Genomic DNA, 22,976 nt, shown 5'->3' with positions numbered 1-22,976 from the left:
TTACAGACTGGAAGATCAATTAAGCTTGAATCCCCTCGTATATACGCATCTTCTTGGAGATATCTAAGCTCAGTGAGCTTGTATCTTAGTTTATACATTCAAGACATGTTTTGTGTATCTTATACAATTTAACTGATATACATTGCTTGTCTTCCTGACTTTCCAGAGCCGCATTTTCTCCATGCGATAGAGTACGGCAACTACATCTACTTCTTTTTCCGGGAGATCGCTGTGGAGCATAATAATTTAGGCAAGGTAAGTGCAGATTTGGGGGTGTTCCAAGTTGTAGCGTTTAACACGGGACAAGCAAAGACAAGGAGTTCAAGTTCACAAATTTGGCATAACATTTCGAGCAAGTCAGTGCTTGATAAATCTCTCTGCTATTATAAAATTATCCATTAGCCTAGGGGCTGTTCATTTTCATCTGCTTCTTAACCACAATCTATTACCGAGATATTTGCTTCACTCTTTTCTTTAATTAATCTTCAAAGACGGACTTTACATGACCTAGAAAATGAATGGATCTTACTCAGCCTAGGTGTGTTATCAATTCTTAAAAATGTGCAGAAAATAATACGTGGCTTTCTGCAAGACCAAAATGGCTGGCAGATTCCTGCATGACCCTGATTAGAAAATCACTTTATTTCTTGGCAAGGATTAAATGCATAAATATGTTTATATTTCAACAGAGGTTCCATTGTGCCTCCCAAATGTTAAATATTTAAATGACACAAATGCAGTTTACGATACTTTGGCTACATTATAGACATTCCAGTGTAAATTATTAAACCATTTACGCATGGTTAATTAAAGACTTCACAAAAGGTGGGAAATCTGCGGGAATGTTATGGGCTCTGCTCGGTGGTGCATGAAAATGGACATCAGGCTGCAGTTAAATACTGTCTGCTTTCTTTCACTGCCTAATTCAGACAAACTAGAGCTTGCTGAAAGCATACCTGTACAGAATGTTGTGATCCAAGGAAAAGAAAATTGTGCATAATACACATTCGGCTTTAACATTTTTTTGCATAGAACTTTTTAATATGGAAGTAGTTTTTACTCTTATAGAATATCATAAAATGACAGTAGAAACCAGAACTAGAAATAATTGATTTAATGAATTACAAGCACAGATGGAAATCATCTTCATATTTTAATACTTTACTTTTGTAATGATAAATCCCTTTGCATTTAGAAGAGGTTGTCCAGGATTATTATTATTATTTTTTTTTTTTTTTTATGCTTAGGGTAGATCATAAATAGGGTTGAGGCAATCTTGAGATGTCAGGATCGATTTTAAGATAATTTTCCAGCCGATCCCTATCGTGAAATTTACTCAATCGACGATCGGTATCCGATCTTTCCCAATCCCGATCCCTCAACCCTGATCATAAATATCTGATCCTTGGAGTCTGACAGCCAGCCCTTGCACAGATCAACTGTTTCTGATTATGTCTGGTCCTCGTACTATACCAGGCAAGACACTTGCGCTGTCAAGTTAGCAAATTAAATGGAATATCAACAGCCAACCATTATACAGGGCACAGAGCTATCTGCTTCCGGTCCATGCAATGCATAGTACAGGGACTGGACGTACCCCTTGAACACCTGATCTGTATGGGGGCTGTCTGTCACCCCAACATCGATCAGATATTTATAGCCTATCCTAAGGCTAAAAAAACATAATAAATAAAATCCTGGAGAACCCCTTAAAAGTTTGTACTTATTTAGATATTGATCATGGCAGTATTTGCTCAAAATCATCATATTCTGTTTTGTGAGTGGTACCACGTTTATCCATGGCAGACTGAACATAAGACCGTTGACAGAAGTGGGGTTTTCTGATCTTGTAAGGAGACAGTTTTCTGTTCATCTGTGATACTCTTAATAATAGGGCACCACATGGCAGGCAGGGCAGACAATATAGATCCAGAACCACAGTCTAATACAGAAACCGGCTTAAAATGCTGAAATAAAATTTGAGGACTGTGAAACTGAGATAGTAATATTAAGATTACAAAGGAATAATGACTATGTAGAGAGGTTTTAATGCCAACAGGTTTTCTTTTGGATGGAAAGCCACTGGAAAATAAGATGTACAGAGTCCAATAATATACCATGGAATTGCTTTTTCATGCTAGGCCAATATATTAGTGGCTTGACGGATGTTGAGCTATTTTTTCTGGTATCTTGTGAGCTAAGTTAACAGCATAATCCATACTTTTGGTTCTGGCAATTTTATTCTTTTATGTTGTGACTTCACTTACACATATGTACTTCCTCACCCTTCATGGATGTGATTCTGTTTTCTAGGCTGTACATTCCCGTGTAGCACGCATATGCAAAAATGACCTTGGAGGGTCACAAAGGGTCCTTGAGAAACATTGGACTTCATTTGTGAAGGCAAGACTCAACTGCTCTGTTCCAGGAGACTCTTTCTTCTACTTTGATGTTCTGCAGTCTATAACAGACATAATAGAAATCAATGGAATTCCCACTGTTGTTGGCGTATTTACTACACAGCTAAATAGGTAAAGAGAAGAAGAGACTGACATCAAATAGAGTCCTTCACTTTCTTCATGCTTTTGCCATTGTTTCTATTGTGTAATATGCACAAGAAAGATTTTCCTATTTTCTGTTCTTTTCTCAGCATACCAGGTTCAGCGGTTTGCGCTTTTACTATGGATGACATTGAGAAAGTGTTCAGAGGAAGGTTTAAAGAACAAAAGACTCCAGACTCTGTTTGGACAGCTGTACCTGAAGATAAAGTACCCAAACCAAGGTATTAAAGAAAAAAAAGATTAGCTTCAGAGATATTTAACAAAAGCGCTCAGAGGTGTGCTTTACTTTGTAAGGTAACTGATGGAAATACGTAATATTATATCAGGGTCAAATATCATGTTTTTTTTACATTTTTAGGCCTGGCTGTTGTGCAAGACATAGCCTTGGTGCAGGTTATAAGTCTTCCACTGAATTTCCAGATGAAACCTTGGCCTTTATAAAGTCCCATCCTTTGATGGATTCTGCAGTCCCTTCTATTGTTGAAGAACCTTGGTTCACGAAAACCCGTGTCAGGTACTTTATATAACACAACACTTTAAAAATTTTTTAAAAAAAGTAAAGTGATAGATGTGAGGGATTAGCAGCATTACCCCAAATTTCATTATGACTAACTTATTTTCTAATATATGGAATTTTGGATGTGTTATTGAGACAACCTCTTTAAAGAGTCAGTCTGGTAAATAGCAGTTTTCTCTAGTAAAGGATCAGAATTGGCTAAAAACGAAATTAAGTTTTAGATCTTCTTCCATGTTTCTGTTAAGACACTGCCTGAGTTCCCTGCTGGTCTCTACTTCCTGGTCTGTCTGGGCATAGAGGAAATACCCTATAAACCAATCACTGCAGCTCTTCCTCAGTGCCAATAGGGACATGATGGTAGAGACCAAGGCAGTATCAGAACAGGGGCAGTAGGATATCAGTGAGGTGAGCATTGATTCTTTTATTATTTTACTAATTCTGAGACTCTTGTAAAAATAAAAAATAAAGACAACCCTTTAATATTTATCCTCCAAATTAATCATCTTCATCAATTCATGAAACTGTCAAATTGGAATGGTGACCATCGTGAGATACTATGTAACATATCTGTGTTCTCCTTTCAGATATAGATTGACGGCTGTGGCGGTGGACCACCTCGCTGGACCTTACCTTAATTATACAGTCATATTTGTAGGATCCGAGGCTGGCATTGTGCTAAAGATCTTGGCTAAGACTAATCCATTTTCCCTGAATGACAGTGTATTACTGGAAGAAATTGATGCCTACAACCGTGCAAAGTAAGCATTACCCTGTACAAAACAAATGTATTGATTTCACATGCAAGTTAGTCTCCTACACAATTGCACATTTTCAGTCTATTTACTTCTAATGATATAACTAAGAAAAGAATGTTCTCAATTATACAAGAGTATAGGTTTAAGAAGCAGTAATAAACCTGGAAAAATACTGTTCATGTCACAATCCATATGATTATAATGATAGAAAACGAACATCATTGTGTTATATAATTCTACAGCGGCATTCATAGGGGCAGAAAAATACGACATGTTTAATCTTTACAGATGAGACAATATTATAAAGTAAATGTTAGGCAGAATACATTTTGAGATTGTTTTTTATGGTTTTTGGACCAAAGCAATTTGCACATTAGTTGGTAAAGATCCATGTTATTCCCAGAGATTTGACCATTTCTGAGTAAAATATCATATATTGATCGATCCATTTACTCTACTGCCCATCCCAGGGGTTGAGCAGGGTTTTTATTGTTTTTTTCAATCTAACATTGCGTCCAGTTTGTAACCCACACTGCATATTTTAGATAACATTTCTATAGGTGTGCAAAGGCTACGTGCATCTCTGTTCTATGAGAAGCGTAGGCTTTACTATGTGTGTTTTATTTACTTAGCAATTAAGAATCTGTTCAGACTGGTTCAGACTTTCCATGAGGTGTGTATGGAGGGTGTTAAGTACATGATTACTGACCAAATCCATGGAGGGAAAGAAATTATGTCATACAGTTAATGTTGAAAATTGTAATTGCTTGTGGGCTGCAGTTTTATGTGTTAGGAGGTTTATCTGGAGCTGTTATGGCTACAGTCGGTACGAAAATGCAAATAGTAATAATAATTGGCTAGAAACGCCACTAGGAAACAGTAAGGCCTATATTCTTCATATAAACGCAGATCAATGTCCCAGTTTTTAAAACATATCTGCCAAGTGGGCCAAAGTTGGAAAAAAGGAAAATTTAAAATTTTGCACCAGTTTCTATGTAGTATATGTGACATTATGTCCGCAGGTCAATGTCCAAAGAGTACAGGGAGCAGAGATGTTCTGTGTATAGAGATAGCAGCAATTGGGCATAATGTACATATCATATTCTAGCAAACAAACCATGGATGGATGCCAATCCAAAGAAGGCTTAAATATTGACATTTTAATTTTTATATCCTGTTTGTTCAGCTTGAATCTATGTTTTGACATAAGACAACCCATTTAGTTATCACAACATCCATCTGAATAAGGAGGGGAGATGGGAGTTCTGCATCCAATATCATTACAGTCCCGCATTCTCATTGTTAATTCATATTTCTTAGTTATATCTAGAAATTGTTTTAATTCTATCTCTGTAGGTGTTACGGTGATAGTGATGAGGACCGAAGAGTCTTATCCTTGCAGATGGACAAAGATCACCATGCCTTATTTGTGGCCTTCTCAAGTTGCATCATCAGGGTCCCACTGAGTCGATGTGAACGATACGGCTCATGCAAAAAGTATGCCATATTTTCTGTGAGGTTGCGTATCGTTGCTGGTTGCAGAACAAATCCTTAACAAAAGCATTCTCATTAACAAACAGGTCTTGTATCGGTTCAAGAGATCCTTACTGCGCTTGGCTAAACCATGAAACCTGCGGCAGAGTCAAGCCTGGCATGTTGTAAGTGTGATTACACTCTCTTAATGCTAACAGTAGTGATATATCTGAGATTATAGGAATATGTAAACCGTTTTATTAGGATTATGTATTTCTTTCTTCTACCACAAGGCCTGTAGATGTGACGGAAATTATTTGTGCTTAGTGATAAAAATTACTCTGTGTATTTTATATTGTATTTCTACCGTAATACTTTGGAGACAGAAAACATTAATCCTAGCGGGAATTGTAATATCTGCTTTGAATCCAGTTGGGAGGTAAAGTATTGCTCCTCTGGAGATTCCTATTAATTATCGCAAAGCAATTCTCCTGTACAAACAAGCATAAATTGGCTTTCTATGTTTACACAATATTTTGTCGCTTTTGTAGTTGCTGTTAGAATGTATTTCCTATATATTTAAGAGCGGAGTCTGCTGGTTCTTTTAATATTTCACAGTAAATCTCATTTTTATTATGCAGCTTTGGATATGAACAGGATGTGGAACATGGTAACACGGCGCAGCTTGGCGATTGCCATGGTAAGGACTAAGCCCTGAATGCTCATTACAGTCCTTTAGTTTGTGCTTGGTAGTAGTAGAATACAGTGCTCCCATAATGCACATACCACCTTTGACCGTAACCTATTTTTTTCTTTTTCATGGGCTAAGCTGTTTTGCATTTAATAGCAGTAGTGAGATTGTTTTTTGTTTTTTTCTCCTTTGTATATTACGTTTTTTTTGGCTATGTGCAACTGCTTAAGGACATAGAGGAAAAGAATCTTTTATTATCATAAACAAACTTTTTTGTTTTCCGTTAAGATTTAACTTTTTTTTTGTTTGGTTTCGTTTCTTTTACTGATGACCTGTTCCTTTAATTTTAGAAAAAATGCCTACTACAACTACACCAGATTACAAAATATTTGGCGATCCAACATCTGGTTAGTTTTATTAATTTTATCTAAAATTAACTGCCTTTATCTTTCGGTTCAGCATTTTCTGCTCTTATGACCCCCCACCCACCCCTTTCGCAGTTGGCCTCATTTTTGTGCTTCAACCTCATGCACTCACTAATTGCAAGGATAGATCTCTGTCCTTTTTTGTTTGTGATTTTTTTCTTTAAGAAACAAAGTAATTCACCTATGTGTGACCGCATGTTGCCCAATTGCCCGTCATTGATTGATGCGTCAAATCTTTTATTAAAAGTCTAATTAGTATGTGACATTTCCACAGCATGAAAGCCAGCCAGCTTTCATTATTGCTCCCCATACATTTGTCAAAGCGTGTTTCTCATCTATTAGTTATAGATGACGGTCACATTTTTCATACAACATCTTTATCTTTGATTGCATATGTACTTTACCGTGTACTGCTGGGCTTTTAACGTTTGTCTTATCCTGTTATGTATGACTCTAATAACCCAAAGTATTCAATGAAAATAGCAGTCTAAAAGGAAACTTTATCCACAATGAATAATTTTCCTATTATGTTGATATTTATATGTCACTATGTTAAATGTTGATAAAGTATTCATGAAATTCCGGCAGCTCAAATGAGCCACAACCACTCTGTTGTACTGAAAATAATAAAAAAATAGAAGGTGTCACGTCCATGCCCCTATCACTAACATTGTTACCATACACAGTTTGGATATCATTAAAAGGTAATTCCATCCAAAACATGGTATTTATCGTTTTTACAAACTGGTAACATATCATAGGGATGCATGAAAAGTTTTGACCAGTGGAGGTCCATTAAGCTTTAGAACAAAGGGGTGGAAGTGCTCACTCCTTAAAAAGGACCTTTTACCATTTGGGGCACATGCAGTTTAATACACCGCTAGAAAGCGACAGTGCGCTGAATTCAGCGCACTATTGGCTTTCCCTTTCTGCGTCCCTTGGTGCAGAGCTATCGTTGCCAGTACCGTAACTCTTCACTGTCAGAAGGGCGTTTCTGACAGTCAGTCAGGAACGCCCTTCCTCACAGTAGAGTCTATAGCGCTGTACTGTGAGAGGGGGCGTTACATTCCCTGTGAGAGGAATGGACGAGCACTATCAGGAGGGTAGGGAGCATTCCTCACCACTCTCACAGTACAGCGCTATAGGATCAGTGGATAGCACAGCAGCCTTGCAGCGCTGGAGTCCTGGTGTTCAAATCCCGCCAAAGGCAAAAAAAAACATCTGCAAGGAGTTTATATGTTCTCCTCGTGTTTGCATGGATTTCCATCCCATATTCCAAAGACATACTGATAGGAGGAAAAAAATGTACATTGTGAGCTCTATGTGGGGCTCATAATCTACAAATATATATTTATGGAACAAATATTTACAAATTCCATTCCTTCTATCTGCCCATTCAGCTGGGGCACTCTTTCGAAATAATATATTTCCTGGTTCTACAATTGCATTAGGAAGGGCAACATATTTTCTAGCCACTGGATTGGTAGTTTGGGAGGTATTATATGCAGTTATGCCCCAAAGTCCAGTTTTGATACAGCCTGTGCAAAAAGGCAACCTCAGAAAGAAGCTCATATGAAAGTGTTTCTTGAAGAACGATTTATCCATTCTATTTTAATATTTACGTGACAACACAGAACCGCATTTCTTTTCATTTTGGATGGAGATAGCTTTTAATGACTTCATACTGTGCCTGGTTCTGTGAGTGTATAACAAAGTATATTGGATATATTGGTATAATCATTATAATAAAGCTGTGTAATGAATGAATAGTAATAAACATCTGTTTGCTACCACAGACATTGAAGCACCTTCTACTTCTGTAACCACAAGTAGTCCAGTCATTCTTCCTAAAGTGATTGGTTCCTGGAAACCCAGAATGACTGGTTCACGGAACTTTGTGTATGAAGATGACCCAAACTCCTCTGATTACATTGATACATTAACAGGTGTCAAAAATGGTAAGGCCTTAAAGGGGAGAATATAAACTGAGTGGAAACCTGCAATCTCCATTGTATTTACAATACCTCCTGTAATATGACACTTAAAGTAGTTCCTGCCTATGGGAGGTTTGGCAGGTTTCCACTCAGGCATGGCAGTGTACTTTTGTTTTGCTTCAGTTATTATGCTTTGTTTGCTTTTATTTTGTTTGATATCATTTTATTTTACATAACTTGAGGTTTTTTATCATCATAAATTAAGACAATTGTATAATATGACATCAGTTTTCCATCACACATATGTCCTACATACTTAAAGGGAATCTGTCACCATGAAAATGGATTCCCATCTACTGGCATCATGTTATAGAGCTAGAGAAGATTAGTATAGTGTTGTGGGAACAGGTTGAGTAGAACATGTAATTTATTGGTTGACTTTCTTGCTCTTGCTAGCTTTAGAAGCCCGGTGGGTGTCTTTATGGTGGACAGTCTTTTTTGTACAAGCAGCAAAACGGAGATGGCTGTTAGTTATTGATTGGGACCACCCACTGGACTCCTAAACATATAAACGGACTTTACTGAATATATGACAAGTTATACTGAATCTTCTCCCACAAACTCCTATATTAGCCTGCTCAGCTCATTCTGCTGTATATCATAGTGCTGGCATATCAGATTGCATCTTCCCCTTAAAAATCACTACTAAAAATAACTGTTAGGGAGACTAGGGGTATCATATCTTATAGAAAATATGTTCTTATTTGAGTATTAGCCAGTCAAAATTCAGCTATTGCTGTCAGATATGCAATAAGAAATTTAAGTTAAGCTTGGGCAACAAGAACATTTTTCCCAAATCCATAATCCAGAAACCTCGGCTCAGTCACTGGGGGCCTTTAATACAGACTCCAGTATAAGTAACTACAATGGAAACTTGATGTCTTCCATATTCTGCAAATGGTGTATCTGTAGGACTGAAAAGACAAGTTCCTTTAACAATTTTACAAAGTTACAATAATTCACACAACTTGCCATATCTTTGTGCTTCATAAAACACACAAAATATACACTTATAATAGAATCTAGACTAGATACATTATTCACCCATGATCCATACATAAAACAACAACATGTTTTCATTTATGGTTTCTTATGGTTTCTACTACTATTCTGAATGCATGTATTTTTTGTATGCATTGCTACCACCATCTGCTTTTTTCCATATTGAGTTCAGTATTTTCTTTTACCTTTTATTTTTTCATTTTGTCTTCAAGTTTTCTATTTACTTTCCGCACTGCCAGTAGACTTGATAACCCGGAGCATTTCTTGCTAAATGTTCAAAGGCCTTCCCACTAACAGAATCTAGTTCTCTTTAGAATTATAACATCCACTAATTCTTAGTAAAAATCTGTTCTATAGCAGAATGTTGTAAGGTCAATTGAAAGCAGCCATCTCTTAACCAACTGTGTTTAACTATCAAAGAACTTCTATTGTAGTCTTTACTATGTGTGAAGAACTTTGCTTCTTGTATGTCTGTGGTTGCCAACTTACCTTTCTGATATTCCGTACTAATCTAAATGCTTTCTTTCTAGGTTAGATTGTACATGCTATTGCTTTATATAGAATATATTTAAAGATTACTAATGTGTAATCCTGTAAATAAATGTTGACCACTTTTAGGTTGAAAGTATTATTGTATATTATAACATAGAATGACTTCTGATCTTCAAACAAACTTCTGAATTTATTACTGCATTGGTTTAAGGGGCTTTTCTCTACAAGTTATTAACGAATACAATCTTCATGAAGAACCTGTATGACCTATAATAGCTGTCATTCTTGCAGACATGGCTTCTCAATGCATTTCATGGATGGCCATTTTGTAAAATGGCCAATCAGTATCTATAGCAGGGGGCATGTATGGTCAGGGGATAGGTTTAGTGAAACCAGACCTGCACCATCTTAAATGGGGTTGCCTTCCAGAGAAAATATTTTCAAATTATGTGCTACCATATTACCCATGTAAAAATATTTCCTTAAACTGTCTGTATTGCATAACAGTGGGTTGTACCATATATAACTTCCTAAAACTTGTTATCCGTCTTTTACTGATAGGACCACTCTAGAACCCACTGCATGCTGGACCATGAAATTAACTATTTTTATATTCTCAAGATCGGCAAGCCAAGGAAATTCCAGGAAAAAAAACAAAAAACTTGCAGATTTATTAAGCTTTTATAAACCATTTATGGGGAAAAAGAGTAGCAAACCTAAGATTTGTGACTTTTTAAATGTTGCAGGTGGCATTTTTTTATGTCGCCTTCACCACTTTTAAAAAAGGGAGTATGGTAATGACATTCTGTGGACAGAGCCAATAGCTAGCTTTATGGCATAAAAGTTACCAGAAAATTACACCAGCTACTAGTAGGCAATTGGCCCAACATAAATCAGCTTGCTCCTTGTCATAAATCAGTCAAGAACTCAAAACTCCTGTCTTGATAAATTCCCCTCCACAGTTAGTAATTATATTAACTTATAAAGAGTTACTTGACTTTTTCTAATATGCTCTGATTATTGAACCACAGGAAGTGGAATGGTCTCCAAGAGTCTTACTAAATATTCCCTGGTCATGGTCAGCCTGTTAAAATTACTGTAGGGCAATGCAACAATTCATCCAAAAAGGCAACAAACATTGAAGAAAAACGTCCATGACTGTAGGCTTAGCTAATATTAGTGCTTATGATGCCTTGAGAAGAAAAAAAGGGAAACATTGGATTAGTAGAATAGTTTTAAAGGGGCTCTATCAGCAAAATCATGCTGATAGAGCCCCACATATGCGTGCATAGCCTTTAAAAAGGCTATTCAGGCACCGTAAAAGTTAAATTAAACTACCCCGCCGTTTAAAAATAATAACCTAAAAAAGAATGTTCTCTACTTACGGAACGTGCACCCTGGGCGGGCATTCAGGGTGCGCCGTCTTCTTCTTCCCCGCCTCTTCTTCCTCTGACGTCTTCGGGTCCCGTCCTCCTCCGGCGCTTGCTCGCAGACACCGATAAAAAAAAATAGCCCGGGCGCATGTGCAGTAGCACGCGGCTTCTACTACGGCTACTGCGCATGCCCCCGGGCTATTTTTTTTTATCACTGTCCGCGAGCAAGCGCCGGAGGAGGACGGGACCCGAAGACGTCAGAGGAAGAAGAGGCGTGGAGGGAGATGAAGACACACCCAGAATGCCCGCCCAGCGTGCACGATCCGTAAGTAGAGAACATTCTTTTTTAAGTTATTATTTTAAAAGGGGGGGGGGTAGTTTAATATAACATTTACGGTGCCTGAATAGCCTTTTTAAAGGCTATGCATGCATATGTGGGGCTCTAGCAGCATGATTTTGCTGATAGAGCCCCTTTAAAGCAAAATAAAGTTTCATCTAGAGTCTTCAAAATAAACTCTTAATCTGGAAGAACAATGGTATTTGGAAGATGAGTCAAATAGAAATAATCTTATTAAATAACATTTTGTGAAATAAATCCATAAATGCATAGCTTTAATGAATCCCACTATAGGATGTCGGGATGTTTTAGTGGAAAACTTACGTAACAATGCAAACGACCAATTTACAAAAGTAAGCCTAGACCTTATGCCTCATGCCTGTGAACGTGTGCAAGTGTCAGGTCTGTGATTGATTGACATGGATGGCACATGGAATTGATGTCTGTGATCCCAGGCCACAAAACAGTCGGGAGTAGAACCTGTCCTGAGTTTTGCCTTGGACTCATGGCCTCATAGACAGGCCTATCATAATATGTGTCTAGAATATAATGGGTCAGCTTGCTAACAATGAAAAATACGATTAGCAAACTGACAGTACACACAGTCCTATGCATGAGCTCTAAATATCTAAAAAGAAATGAGATCAGTCCCGATATGAACCCAAGGGAAATGCTGATGTAAGATCTAAAGACAATAGTTCTTAAATGCGTCCCATGAATTGGCTAAACATTACTTAACAGAGTTGTGCAAAACCTAGTATCTAATATTTGGAAGTGTTTGGTTTCTTGTTGTTCTAGGTAGTTGCAATCAGTTATTAACTGTTAATAATGAATGTCTAGCTCAATGACTACATGTGTTACTGTCTCATTTGTTATAGTGATTGGTCACTACCATATTTCTGACTAGTGGGTTTGTTGAAGTATGTCATGTTACACTACTAGATATGTGGGAATTTATTAAGTCTAGTGTAGAAAACCTAAAGTGACATAGCACCTGTTCTTTTACCACATTTTGTATAAGGGCTCGTTCACATCTGCGGCCCGGTCTCCGTACTTAGGTTTCCGTTTCCTGCCTAAAACACAGGCAGGATACGGAAACCTGCAGGAGTCTCTCTCACCCATTCATTTGAATGGGTGAGAGAGATGTCCGGCCGTGAGCGGCGGTGAGCGTTTTGCGCTCTCCGCCGCGAAACCGGGTTTTATAATCCGGACACAGAGTCGGACATGCAGTACTCTGTGTCCGGATAAAAAAATCCGGTTTCGCGGCGGAGAGCGCAGAACGCTCACCGCCGCGCACGGCCGGACCCGGTCATGCAGAAGACGGAAACCATAGAACAGAGACCCCAGACGCAGGTGTGAACCCAGCGTTACTTAGAAATTTATACATAAAATCCTGAATGTTTTCTGACATTTCTTGCATATGTAGCCATGGATACTGTTTCAGTCTACAAATATTAATAAGAAGACCAATCTTATTTACAGTAGGGTTCAAATGTATATAAGAAAAGCTTATGCAGAAGGAAAACATCACGACGATTTATAACATAATCCTACTTGCAATCAGAGAGAGAAAAGACTCCATTGCAGTGTCTATTAGAAATTGGCAGAACAAAAAGTCCTGCACACCCAGCGTTTTCATCTGTCACTTTCAGTTTAAAAAACAATGGACTCTCAATGGACCCCACTATAGTCAATGGGGTAGCCGTATATAAGTCCATAAGTAGCCGCTATTTTAGTGGTCCACCTGTCCGGTGTTCTAGTCCTCCAATGGACCAGAACAACAGATAGACGATGTTAGTGTGAACCTAGCATTAGTGTAAAACTCTCAACAAACAATCCCTATATCTCAGATTTGTGTGAACATCTTGCTGGATTCTGCATTGCCATCATTTGTAAAAGTTGCACGATGTGTGATGTTTAGGTCACTTTTATTTTATAATGATACTGTACTTTCTTTGTCACTGCTCTAATAGAAGCAAGATTTCAACAAACTTTGTATCTTATTAAAGTATCACATTTGATCAATCGAGTCATCAAGTTAATCACTTTCACTTTCGTAAAACACTTTTCAAAAGTGCAGTGAACAGTTTAAAAATTTAGAACAAATGGCACCAAAAAGACTCAAATCGTGATTTTGATACTTTTTGAGGCAGAATTCTTGAGCTCAGGACTTGATAAATGTTTACAAGTTGATACCAGTAGATAATAACTTATTATTAGTAATGTCCTTCTATGTCGGTTGATATCACAGTGATCTTCCCATGAATATGGCCATATATAAATTTGTAGACCAAATTAAATTAATCAAAAATTTTGCAGAATTTCAAAGATTTTCTCTAATTGTTTCAGTGGTGACCAGCTTGATCAGTTGTCAATGGATACAACCATCAATGCAGGAACTTTCTATTGTCTGTTACTTATGAGAAAGTCAGCCATGATTTCCTTATTGTAGCTGGATTATCAGGCAGGAACACTACATGCATGAGAAGATAACCCAGCCACAATAAGGAAATCATGGCTGGGATTCTGACAAGTGCCAGACCATAGAAAGTCCCTGCATTCATGGTCATATCCATTGCCAACCAATCAAGACAAAACCACTGTAAAATGTGCCTGGCTACCAGTATAGCATATGCATATGGTGAATGTCACCTCAGCATGTTATCCTTTCATAAGAGCTCATGGCTTACTAGCTAAGTAAGTGCAGTTTGCTCAAGATTGCTTCAGGTACCCAGGGAATGCTCAGGTATTTTTTTTATATTCCCAAAAGTGAAGATCATCTGTATGGCAAATATACAAATTATTTTTAGATCTGAGCACTACTTTTTAGTACAAACTCTATCACCTATCAATTGCTTAGCAATATTCAGACAATAACAGTTAAAATGAGTGCAGGAAACCCAAAAATAGACAAGACATTTTATAAAGTTCAATCTGCATATTATATTGGTTGGCGAATCTGATACTAAATCCCCACCATGCATTTTACAGTACCTGCAAAGTGAATGAGATTCTGGCTAATCCGATCCACACATTGCAGAAAAAAAACTTTCTTTGAGAAAAAACTGCATTTACTAAAACTTATTCATTTTTGAAAATCGCAGCATGTCAGCTGGCGTTTTCTCTATAGGTTTAATAAGGGCAGAAAATGCGCTGAGAAAAACTCAGCAAAAATGGAATGAAAAACACTGTGGAAAAAAATGATGCAATTCTGTGCAGTTTTTTTTTTGCTACATGAGGCCTCAGCCTTAAAGGGTAACTAGCAACATTCAAGTAATTCCTAAATCACTTACATGCTGTTAGGGGCATGGTGGACATGCCTTTTTATGTCAAACTGCAGTCTTGCTGTGGAAATAAAAATCAAATTTTAATCCATATGCAAAAAAATCTGTAGATGGTAGACTTAAGTAAAGATCATTGATGGCTAAGGCCTCGTTCACATCTGCGTTGGTATTCCATCCGGGGGAGTCCGCATGAGGACCCCCCGAACGGAATACCGAATGCAACAAGCAGTGTGCAGTGAAAGCACACGGACCCCATAGACTATAATGGAGTCCGTGTGATTGCCACCAGATCTCCGCAGGGAACAAACAGACAGGAAAGTAGTTCGTGCGGACAGTGTGCGGCAAGCACACTGAGCCCATTATACTACACAGCGATTGCAATTGCGTTTGGTATTCCGGTCGGGGGGTCCCCATACAGACTCCCCTGGATGGAATACCAACACAGATGTGAACGAGGGGTTGATAATTGTAACAACTACAACAATGAACTAATATTTAGGCTTGCACCCACAGTGGTAAAGCTGGGGAATTCCTGTGACTTTCAAGCTATTTATTTGTTATAATGGTAAGAAAGTTACAAGACTTTGTCCGAATATTCAATATTTTTGTAGTGGTTGCTGCTTATTTTTCTTATACAGAAACATTAGCCCTTGAGTAATGCTGACATTTTACCAGCAATTCTGTGTGACTCTGGATCACTGTTTATGAGCAAGCCATGACTTTGGTTATACCTACAATAGAGAAAGAGAATGCAATACATTATATACAGTATAAAATGTAATTGCAAAAAAAAAAAAAATAAAATGCAAAATGTATTCACTGCAATATACCTTCAATGGGCATGTCTTTATTAATTGTAAAATACTATCATAAATTAAATTGGCAACATTGGAAGGCTATGTGAAAAAAATAGTTTTGGTATTTTATGGTTATTTTGTATATTGCTGAATTTTGCAGTGAAGAATTTGGTGTCTGTGTCCACTAATAGTAATAACCTTCCTGTTCCTTTCCGATTTTCTGCTTGACTTTCCTTCAGCTTTGTTGCTTTTTCAGCCTGGACTCCCGTGTAATCTCATCACAGCAGTTAAAATCTCATTAGCATAAGTAGATGTGGCTAAAAGTACAGGTTTCATCACACAAGAGACTAGTACAAATCACATTAAAACTAGGGCTCACATTAGCCTCAGGGACAGGCCATGATACCTTCATCATATTTCCACGGTTAATTTTTGAGAGCGGGTTTGTAATATCCTTTACAATACTCTGGAAGTATTTGAAGGAACATATTTTGTATATTGTACATAAAACTTCTATGGTGACTTTGAAGTTCTCAGTTTCCTAGTGTACAGACTGTTGCTTGACATTGTATACTCCATAACAAGCACAAAAAATAATTGCCACTACGTCTGTTATAGCTGTCACTCGATTTCATTTTTAACTTCATCATTTACCCTTTCCAATGTGTTTTCCCATCCTGATTGACACAAGGACTGATAGAAAGGAGAATGAGAACAGAATGCAAATGATTCGATTACGATAAACACATTTAATGAGCTGCCACCAGTTTGAAGACTGTTGATTTGTTCTAAGTTGTACAGATATTTCCTAAAACTTGACATTTATTTATTTTAACAGGTGTAAGATGGGAAGTACAGTCAGGAGAATCTAACCAAATGGTCCATATGAATGTCCTGATCACTTGCGTCCTCGCTGCATTTGTTCTCGGAGCATTTATTGCAGGAGTGGTTGTCTACTGTTACCGGGAGATGTTTGCACGGAAATCCAGGAAGATACACAAAGATGCAGAATCCGCACAATCCTGCACAGACTCAAGTGGAAGTTTTGCCAAACTAAATGGGTTGTTTGACAGCCCTGTTAAAGAATATCAGCAAAGCATTGATTCACCTAAACATTATACAAATATATTAACTAGTAGGAAGGATTTGCCACCTAATGGTGACACAAAGTCCATGATGATGGACAGTCAAGGACAACCACCAGAACTAGCTGCACTTCCAACTCCTGAATCTACTCCAGTTCTACAGCAAAAGAGCTTACAGCCCATTAAAAACCAATGGGAAAAGGCACAAAATAACTTAAACATTTCACGGAAAGAAACTCAACTTAAAAGTCCCCAGTTTTTTCCTTCTAGTCCTCCTCCCCACTCACCTTTAGCTCACGGACAAATCCCAAGTGCAGTTGTTCTTCCAAATGCCACTCATGATTATAATACATCATTTTCTAATTCAAACGCCCACAAATCAGATAAAAAACTCCACAATATTGAGCATTCTTTGGTAAAACAGTCTAGTAAAAGAGATCGGCGTTCTGTGGATTCTAGAAACACACTCAATGACTTCTTAAAACACCTCAATGAATCCCAAGGAAATCCCAAAGCGATGATGGCAGATATTCAAGTGGCTCATCAAAATTCCCATCCACCTCCAACATTAATGCTTGATACAATGGGGAACATGTCTGAAATACCACCTAAAGTTCCAAATAGAGAGGCATCATTATACTCCCCTTCCTCAACTCTTCCAAGAAATAGCCCGACAAAACGAGTGGATGTGCCTTCCACCCCAAATGGGCAAATTACATCTCTAGAATCACAAAGAAGTTATCATAAAAACTCTTCACAGAGGCATTCAATATCAGCAATGCCTAAAACCATGAACTCACCAAATGGTGTTTTGATTTCAAGACAGTCCAGTGTTAATAGAGGTGGTTATATGCCTCCAAGTCCTAACCCAAGGATGGACTACATGCAAGGAACACCTGTTATTGTTCATCAACAGACTTCCTTGTCACGGCAAAGCAGTTATACGGGACACGGGACTCTCCCTCGTATGGGAATAAAGAGGACACCGTCTATAAAACCTGATGTGCCACCAAAACCTTCATTTGCTCAACAAAACACATCAGTTAGACAGCTAAACAAATATAGCTACTGAGATCTCCATTAAAATGTATATGGTGATAAGGCATGGTGTTATAAAAGGACCTTTTAGGCAGAGACATGCTTGCCGAATCAGTCCCTAAGTGGCCAAAGAAGCTGTCTTTAGTTTGGCAACATCGAGTTGTGCCAAACACAGGAACTTGAAAACAAGCTTGGTAGGAACAAAACAAAGGAAAGTGCTGGTCATTTTGCTTCTTTTGTTGGGAGAAATGTGGACATGTAGCACAGTGGGAGCTACTTCCGTTACGGATACAGTACCAAGTTTTAAAAATATACTTGAAAAAAACGGATTTCATTTTAAACTGCCGCTGTGTGTAGCCATCCCATTAAATGTGAACATATTAATATGTATGCATTCACCTTGCCTCTTGCACAAGTGTCACAAACAGTGTCCCAGTGAGTAAAATTTAGCATTTATGGCCATTAAACTTATGTTGTCTCAAGCCTAAAGCATATCCTTAGTCTTCAGTGGCATCACAACATATGCCACAAATGATATGGCTGTGTGTGCGTGTGTCGTATGTGTGCATAAATGTTCCATACACACAAACATATGTGCACGTTAAGATTCTCATTACAATTTCTATACTATGGAACTGTTTACATTGAGCATGTCTGAACAAACAATTTATTTCCTTCCACAAGTATTCTGCTGGTTGTGCAACTGAGGGCATTGGTTCGTCTCCCCCTCCTTGCCTTCCAATAATTGACTTGGCTGAACATGGTACCTCGTGCAAGAATGTAAAGATTTCTTAGAACTGTTATGCTGCTATTTAACAATATTGTATAATTCACTGGATGTCGTGGGGAGATTCTATGTTCATGCTTGTTCCTTCTTGGTATTAGCTGGTCCTAGGGACAAAGACCATATGTTTTAAGAGGTGTTAGAGAAAGTTCACAATGGTTTGTGTACTAAGGATACTTTTTAAATAAAGCTTCCATGAAAGAAATAGTAGGCCTCCTAACAATATACAATGGCGTACAATATAAGCTAGAGTACCTTACGTGTAACAGTGGTGAAACTTTCAGCCAAGTAAACAGTGGTGAAACCTTCAGCTGAATTTACAGAAGCTGGACAATGAATGAAACGAGACAGTATAGTAGTAACATCGTGGATGGATCCTATGAGAAGTTTGTTATATATTTAGTCCATGTAATATGTGCAGTTGTTACTACAACGATAATCTGTCCATTACATGAAAGCTCTGTTCACACTAATATCATTTCAGTGTGAGGATCTAGTGTGGTTGCATTTAATATCACGAGAATGCATTTTAGTAAAAATGTAGATCCGATTCCTTCAAGGCCAACATATCTTCATATTACTGTATTCTTCAGAAATAAGCTGCGCTACTATTCATTATGAGGGGAAATTGTCTGCGTGTGTATATACGTTTCCAGCCATCAAGGGAGAGTAGTACTAATCCACACCAGTGTTTTCTGTCTGTGGAAGTTGCAGAAATTTCAGTGACCACTAAACTTCTATTATAACTGACCCCTTATGAGACAACAACTGGTAACTGTTATAAATATCTATGCAAAGTTTACATTGTATACACTTGTTTTTTAGCAGAAGGTGTTCAATAGTAAACTAAAGTAGGGAAAATATACCTAAATAAAAAGTGCCCCCACCCAGCCACAGCCTTATTTCACATATATGTTCCATTAATAAATCCCTGTCATCTTACATGTGTGTCTGTGAATGTTGTTTGAAGCTCTTAAATGGCCAATTTCATTTCAGGTTTAATGGTCCTTTCAAGGGCTTTTTCAGTCATGATTTTCTTCTTAAAGATCTAGTGTATGCAATGGCAAACAACTTGGGTAGTGCTGAGCTGCTTTGCCATTCCGATTTCTGGAGTTTGGCCCAGGCCTGGAGCAGTCTGATACCGTCCCGTTGAACATGGTCCACAAATACACACTGCCTGAAATCCATGACTTTGACACCGTGTGCCTGCCACACCATACGAACAACTGATCCTATATAGACGTAGTCATTCAAAAATACCTCCAACTCTTATACCTTACTCCTCCAGAGTATGGGTGTGTCGTACAAAGAAAGGCAATCCAAGAAAGCAGCGTGAGCCTCTAAAACATGAATGGGACATATTTCAGACTGTATACTTTGGGTTATATTTCAAGTAGCGCTCCCACAAAAGATTGTATTCTGTAGCCTCTTAAAAAGGGACATGATGTTAATTGGAAGAAATCTAATTTTATGGTTATTGTATATGTGGCTAGTCCACTCCCTTCTGAACCCTTAGCTCAGCAATAATACTCTCCAGATGACACAGCATTGTGACAAGAAGTCCGTTCCTCTATTCCTAGGAGAGCCTGGACGTGTGTCTCATAGGAATAAATAAAAAGTCTGATTTCCTATCCACACACAAGACACTGTCACTTGGAGAGTCTTATTTCTAGTCACATGACACAGTTGAGGACCAGAAGGGAGAACATAACCCACACATACAGCCACCATTATGAAGATGACCTTATTTACTATTTATATCATGTGCCTTTCTAACAGGCCAGAGAATAAAATCAAATTGTAGGAATGTAACTTCAAGTTAATCATACACTTTAGAGACAAATGGAGACAAAGACTGCCTATAACATATAATGTGTATTGGGTTGTCCCAACTCTGTCCTGGTGTCTGATGTACTAGAAAGGAACAGTTGGCCATACTGGATTCAACATGCCCAGTCCTTTGTTCTCATGGGACATAAGTTGCGACCTGGAAGCTACTCAATATATTCTCCCTGTAGAGAACACATGCATCATGAGCTGTGTGTGTATATTTATGGCAACTGGCAGGAATAGGTGCCAGCCGAACAAGTTCATTTAACGCTATCTATGGCCATTTTTAGCTTCCAAGCTGAAAGTAGTTTGGTACGAATCGACACTTGTCTTTTGCTCAAAACATTAGGTTTTTAGAAGGAAAAACATTGATTGTATAAAAATGGCTGATATTTCCAAGGAGTTTATGTAATGCCTTTAGTAATCAGGACGCACTATGTGCCCTACGCTCAATAGACATCTTAGTCCTTAACGCAAGCAAGAGCGCAACTAGAGCAATATAGAGGCTTAAAATAACAGTACCATTCTCAAACAACTACTGTTTGAGGGTTGATTGGATTAATCTAGAGACTTCTGTGACTAGGTTATATCATAGATCATGGTCACCACTGCCCTGGATAAAATAGGAGGTTTAACAAATGGTGCAATGACAGTATGTGTAACTCATGTGTGCGTGGTTTTATGGGTCATGCCGGTAATGACAATGTTCTGTAAATATATGTGAGGGTACCTGAATCTGTGCATTTTGTGCCTTATTCATGAAAATACAATTTATGATAGTATGTCAAGTGTCTTCTGTATAGCACACTATATTTTCTGAGCGTCAGAAACATTTGGGAACGCCCTTATTGACCTCTCTATAGGACACCATTTGTAAGTATATTCCTTACTAGGGCATATCTGCTCCAGAACAATAAGGGATTAACCCGATCAAGAAAATTACAACTCAGCTAATGCAACTCTTACTTAGTACCTTTCTGAGAGCGATGCTCATCGCGTCTTCGTAACCAAGACGTAATGTTTATTGCACATACACAGACTGTTTTGATGGCGGAGGTTGCATTCATTTTAGCATTACACAAATCTTACAACTAAATCCCATTTAACAAGACTCTATTTTTGAAACTGAAAAACAGAATTCATTCTCTCACTATTTTTGTTCTATAAAATGTATCTATTAAACAAAACATATGTTAAACTGTGTTTCTTGTGGCCAAAGCGGAGAACTCTAATTTTTAGATTTGGGGCAATATTTTAATTTAATTAATACCAGTTATGCAATCTATGTCAACGTTGTCACTCATTTTTTTTTACGTGAAAAATGCCGATGTGTTTTCATGTGTAAGATTGTGGTGTGAGCACTAGAGACTGAATAAGCCAAACCACAAACTGTTAACCTGGATAACATTGTACTGCCTTGTAGATCGTAATGTGAGATCAGTATTTATGTTGATGTTTCTAACATTCAATCTAGGCTAAAAGAAATTAATTTAATTTAAAAAAAGTGCTTTATCCATTTGTGCAAAAGGTAAAAGCAGATTGTATCTTTTTTATATTCGTCCAGCATATAAAAGTAACCTTTGAAATAAGTTGCTCTATCCTGTTCTGTAGAGTACTTTAACGTGTAGATATCTTGTAAAGTTGTATTGTGAATGTGTAAATAATTCTGTACTTTTGGGTTTTTAACACCGCATGTAAAGTTAAAATAAAATACTCAAGTGAAAAAATATGGGGGCCTCATTCAATTTCTATGATCTCTGGTTCAAAAGAAAGAGGATGCGCATAGAAGAAAGGGCCACTTCTCTAAATACAGATGCAGGATCATTTACAGTCCTTGTGGGGGGAGGTAATCAAATCCTGCATGCTACAAAAGCGGCGTAAAATAGTCGTACATAAGCAATTTGCAAGTATTTAAGACCACTTGCAAAATAAAATTGTCAAAAGCAGCATTTTTTGCAATAGCCTCAACATTTTATATGCTGAACATATCCATAGATTTTTATGGGCCAGATGTGCACCAAGTAAGTATATACCAATGAAGGAAGACAGACAGGTAGCACTCTTGTATTTTCAGGGCTGTTGGGTGCACAGTTCCAAGGAGAACTAGTCGACCTATTCCACAAAGATATAAAATACAAGCAAATTTTCTGAGCTTACTACAATTTTAGTGTTGTCAGAATCCATGCAAAGTATAAAGCTGTATAATCAATATTATATAATCATAAGAGTTGAGCAATGCTTTGGGCTATGAAAGCAGGCTAATGATAGTCATAAAAAGGTTTCAAGCGACTGTGAAATCTTTTTATGGCCATCGCTTAGCCTAATAAAAGGCGTTCATAGCCCATGATTGATTCAGGCAATACTACAATTGTTATAAAAATGCAAACTCAGAAAATTTGCTGGGAGTGCTGTTCATCTGTAACACCTCTGTCCGTCCGGGCTTTGGCGTCATCATCCGGCCGCATGCTGCGGAACAGGAGGCGTGTTCGGCTGTCATTTCTTTCTTTGGGTTCTTCTTGCATTGTCTGAACACTGTCC

General features: G+C 37.8%; 1 protein-coding gene across 4 annotated transcripts in view; it reads left to right on the top strand.

The window, feature by feature from the left end:
- SEMA6D (semaphorin 6D) overlaps nucleotides 1-21,625 on the top strand; it is a 57,074-nt gene extending 35,449 nt beyond the window's left edge. The window contains exons 9-19 of one of the 4 annotated variants that reach the window (XM_075273430.1): nucleotides 167-255; nucleotides 2,314-2,531; nucleotides 2,651-2,782; nucleotides 2,920-3,075; nucleotides 3,663-3,836; nucleotides 5,190-5,330; nucleotides 5,414-5,491; nucleotides 5,948-6,006; nucleotides 6,348-6,404; nucleotides 8,219-8,380; nucleotides 16,540-21,625. In XM_075273430.1, coding sequence (XP_075129531.1) covers nucleotides 167-255; nucleotides 2,314-2,531; nucleotides 2,651-2,782; nucleotides 2,920-3,075; nucleotides 3,663-3,836; nucleotides 5,190-5,330; nucleotides 5,414-5,491; nucleotides 5,948-6,006; nucleotides 6,348-6,404; nucleotides 8,219-8,380; nucleotides 16,540-17,858 — 2,585 coding nt within the window. In that variant the 3' untranslated portion in view covers nucleotides 17,859-21,625. The remainder of the gene's footprint in view (nucleotides 1-166; nucleotides 256-2,313; nucleotides 2,532-2,650; nucleotides 2,783-2,919; nucleotides 3,076-3,662; nucleotides 3,837-5,189; nucleotides 5,331-5,413; nucleotides 5,492-5,947; nucleotides 6,007-6,347; nucleotides 6,405-8,218; nucleotides 8,381-16,539) is intronic. The other 3 variants (XM_075273431.1, XM_075273432.1, XM_075273433.1) reach the window with 3 other exon arrangements.
- The last annotated feature ends 1,351 nt before the right edge of the window (nucleotides 21,626-22,976 follow it).

Source organism: Leptodactylus fuscus, chromosome 5 (assembly GCF_031893055.1).
Source record: "Leptodactylus fuscus isolate aLepFus1 chromosome 5, aLepFus1.hap2, whole genome shotgun sequence".
Taxonomy (NCBI): Eukaryota; Metazoa; Chordata; class Amphibia; order Anura; family Leptodactylidae; genus Leptodactylus; species Leptodactylus fuscus.
Note: the sequence above shows the minus strand (reverse complement) of the source record. Positions and strands in the feature narration are given on the sequence as shown.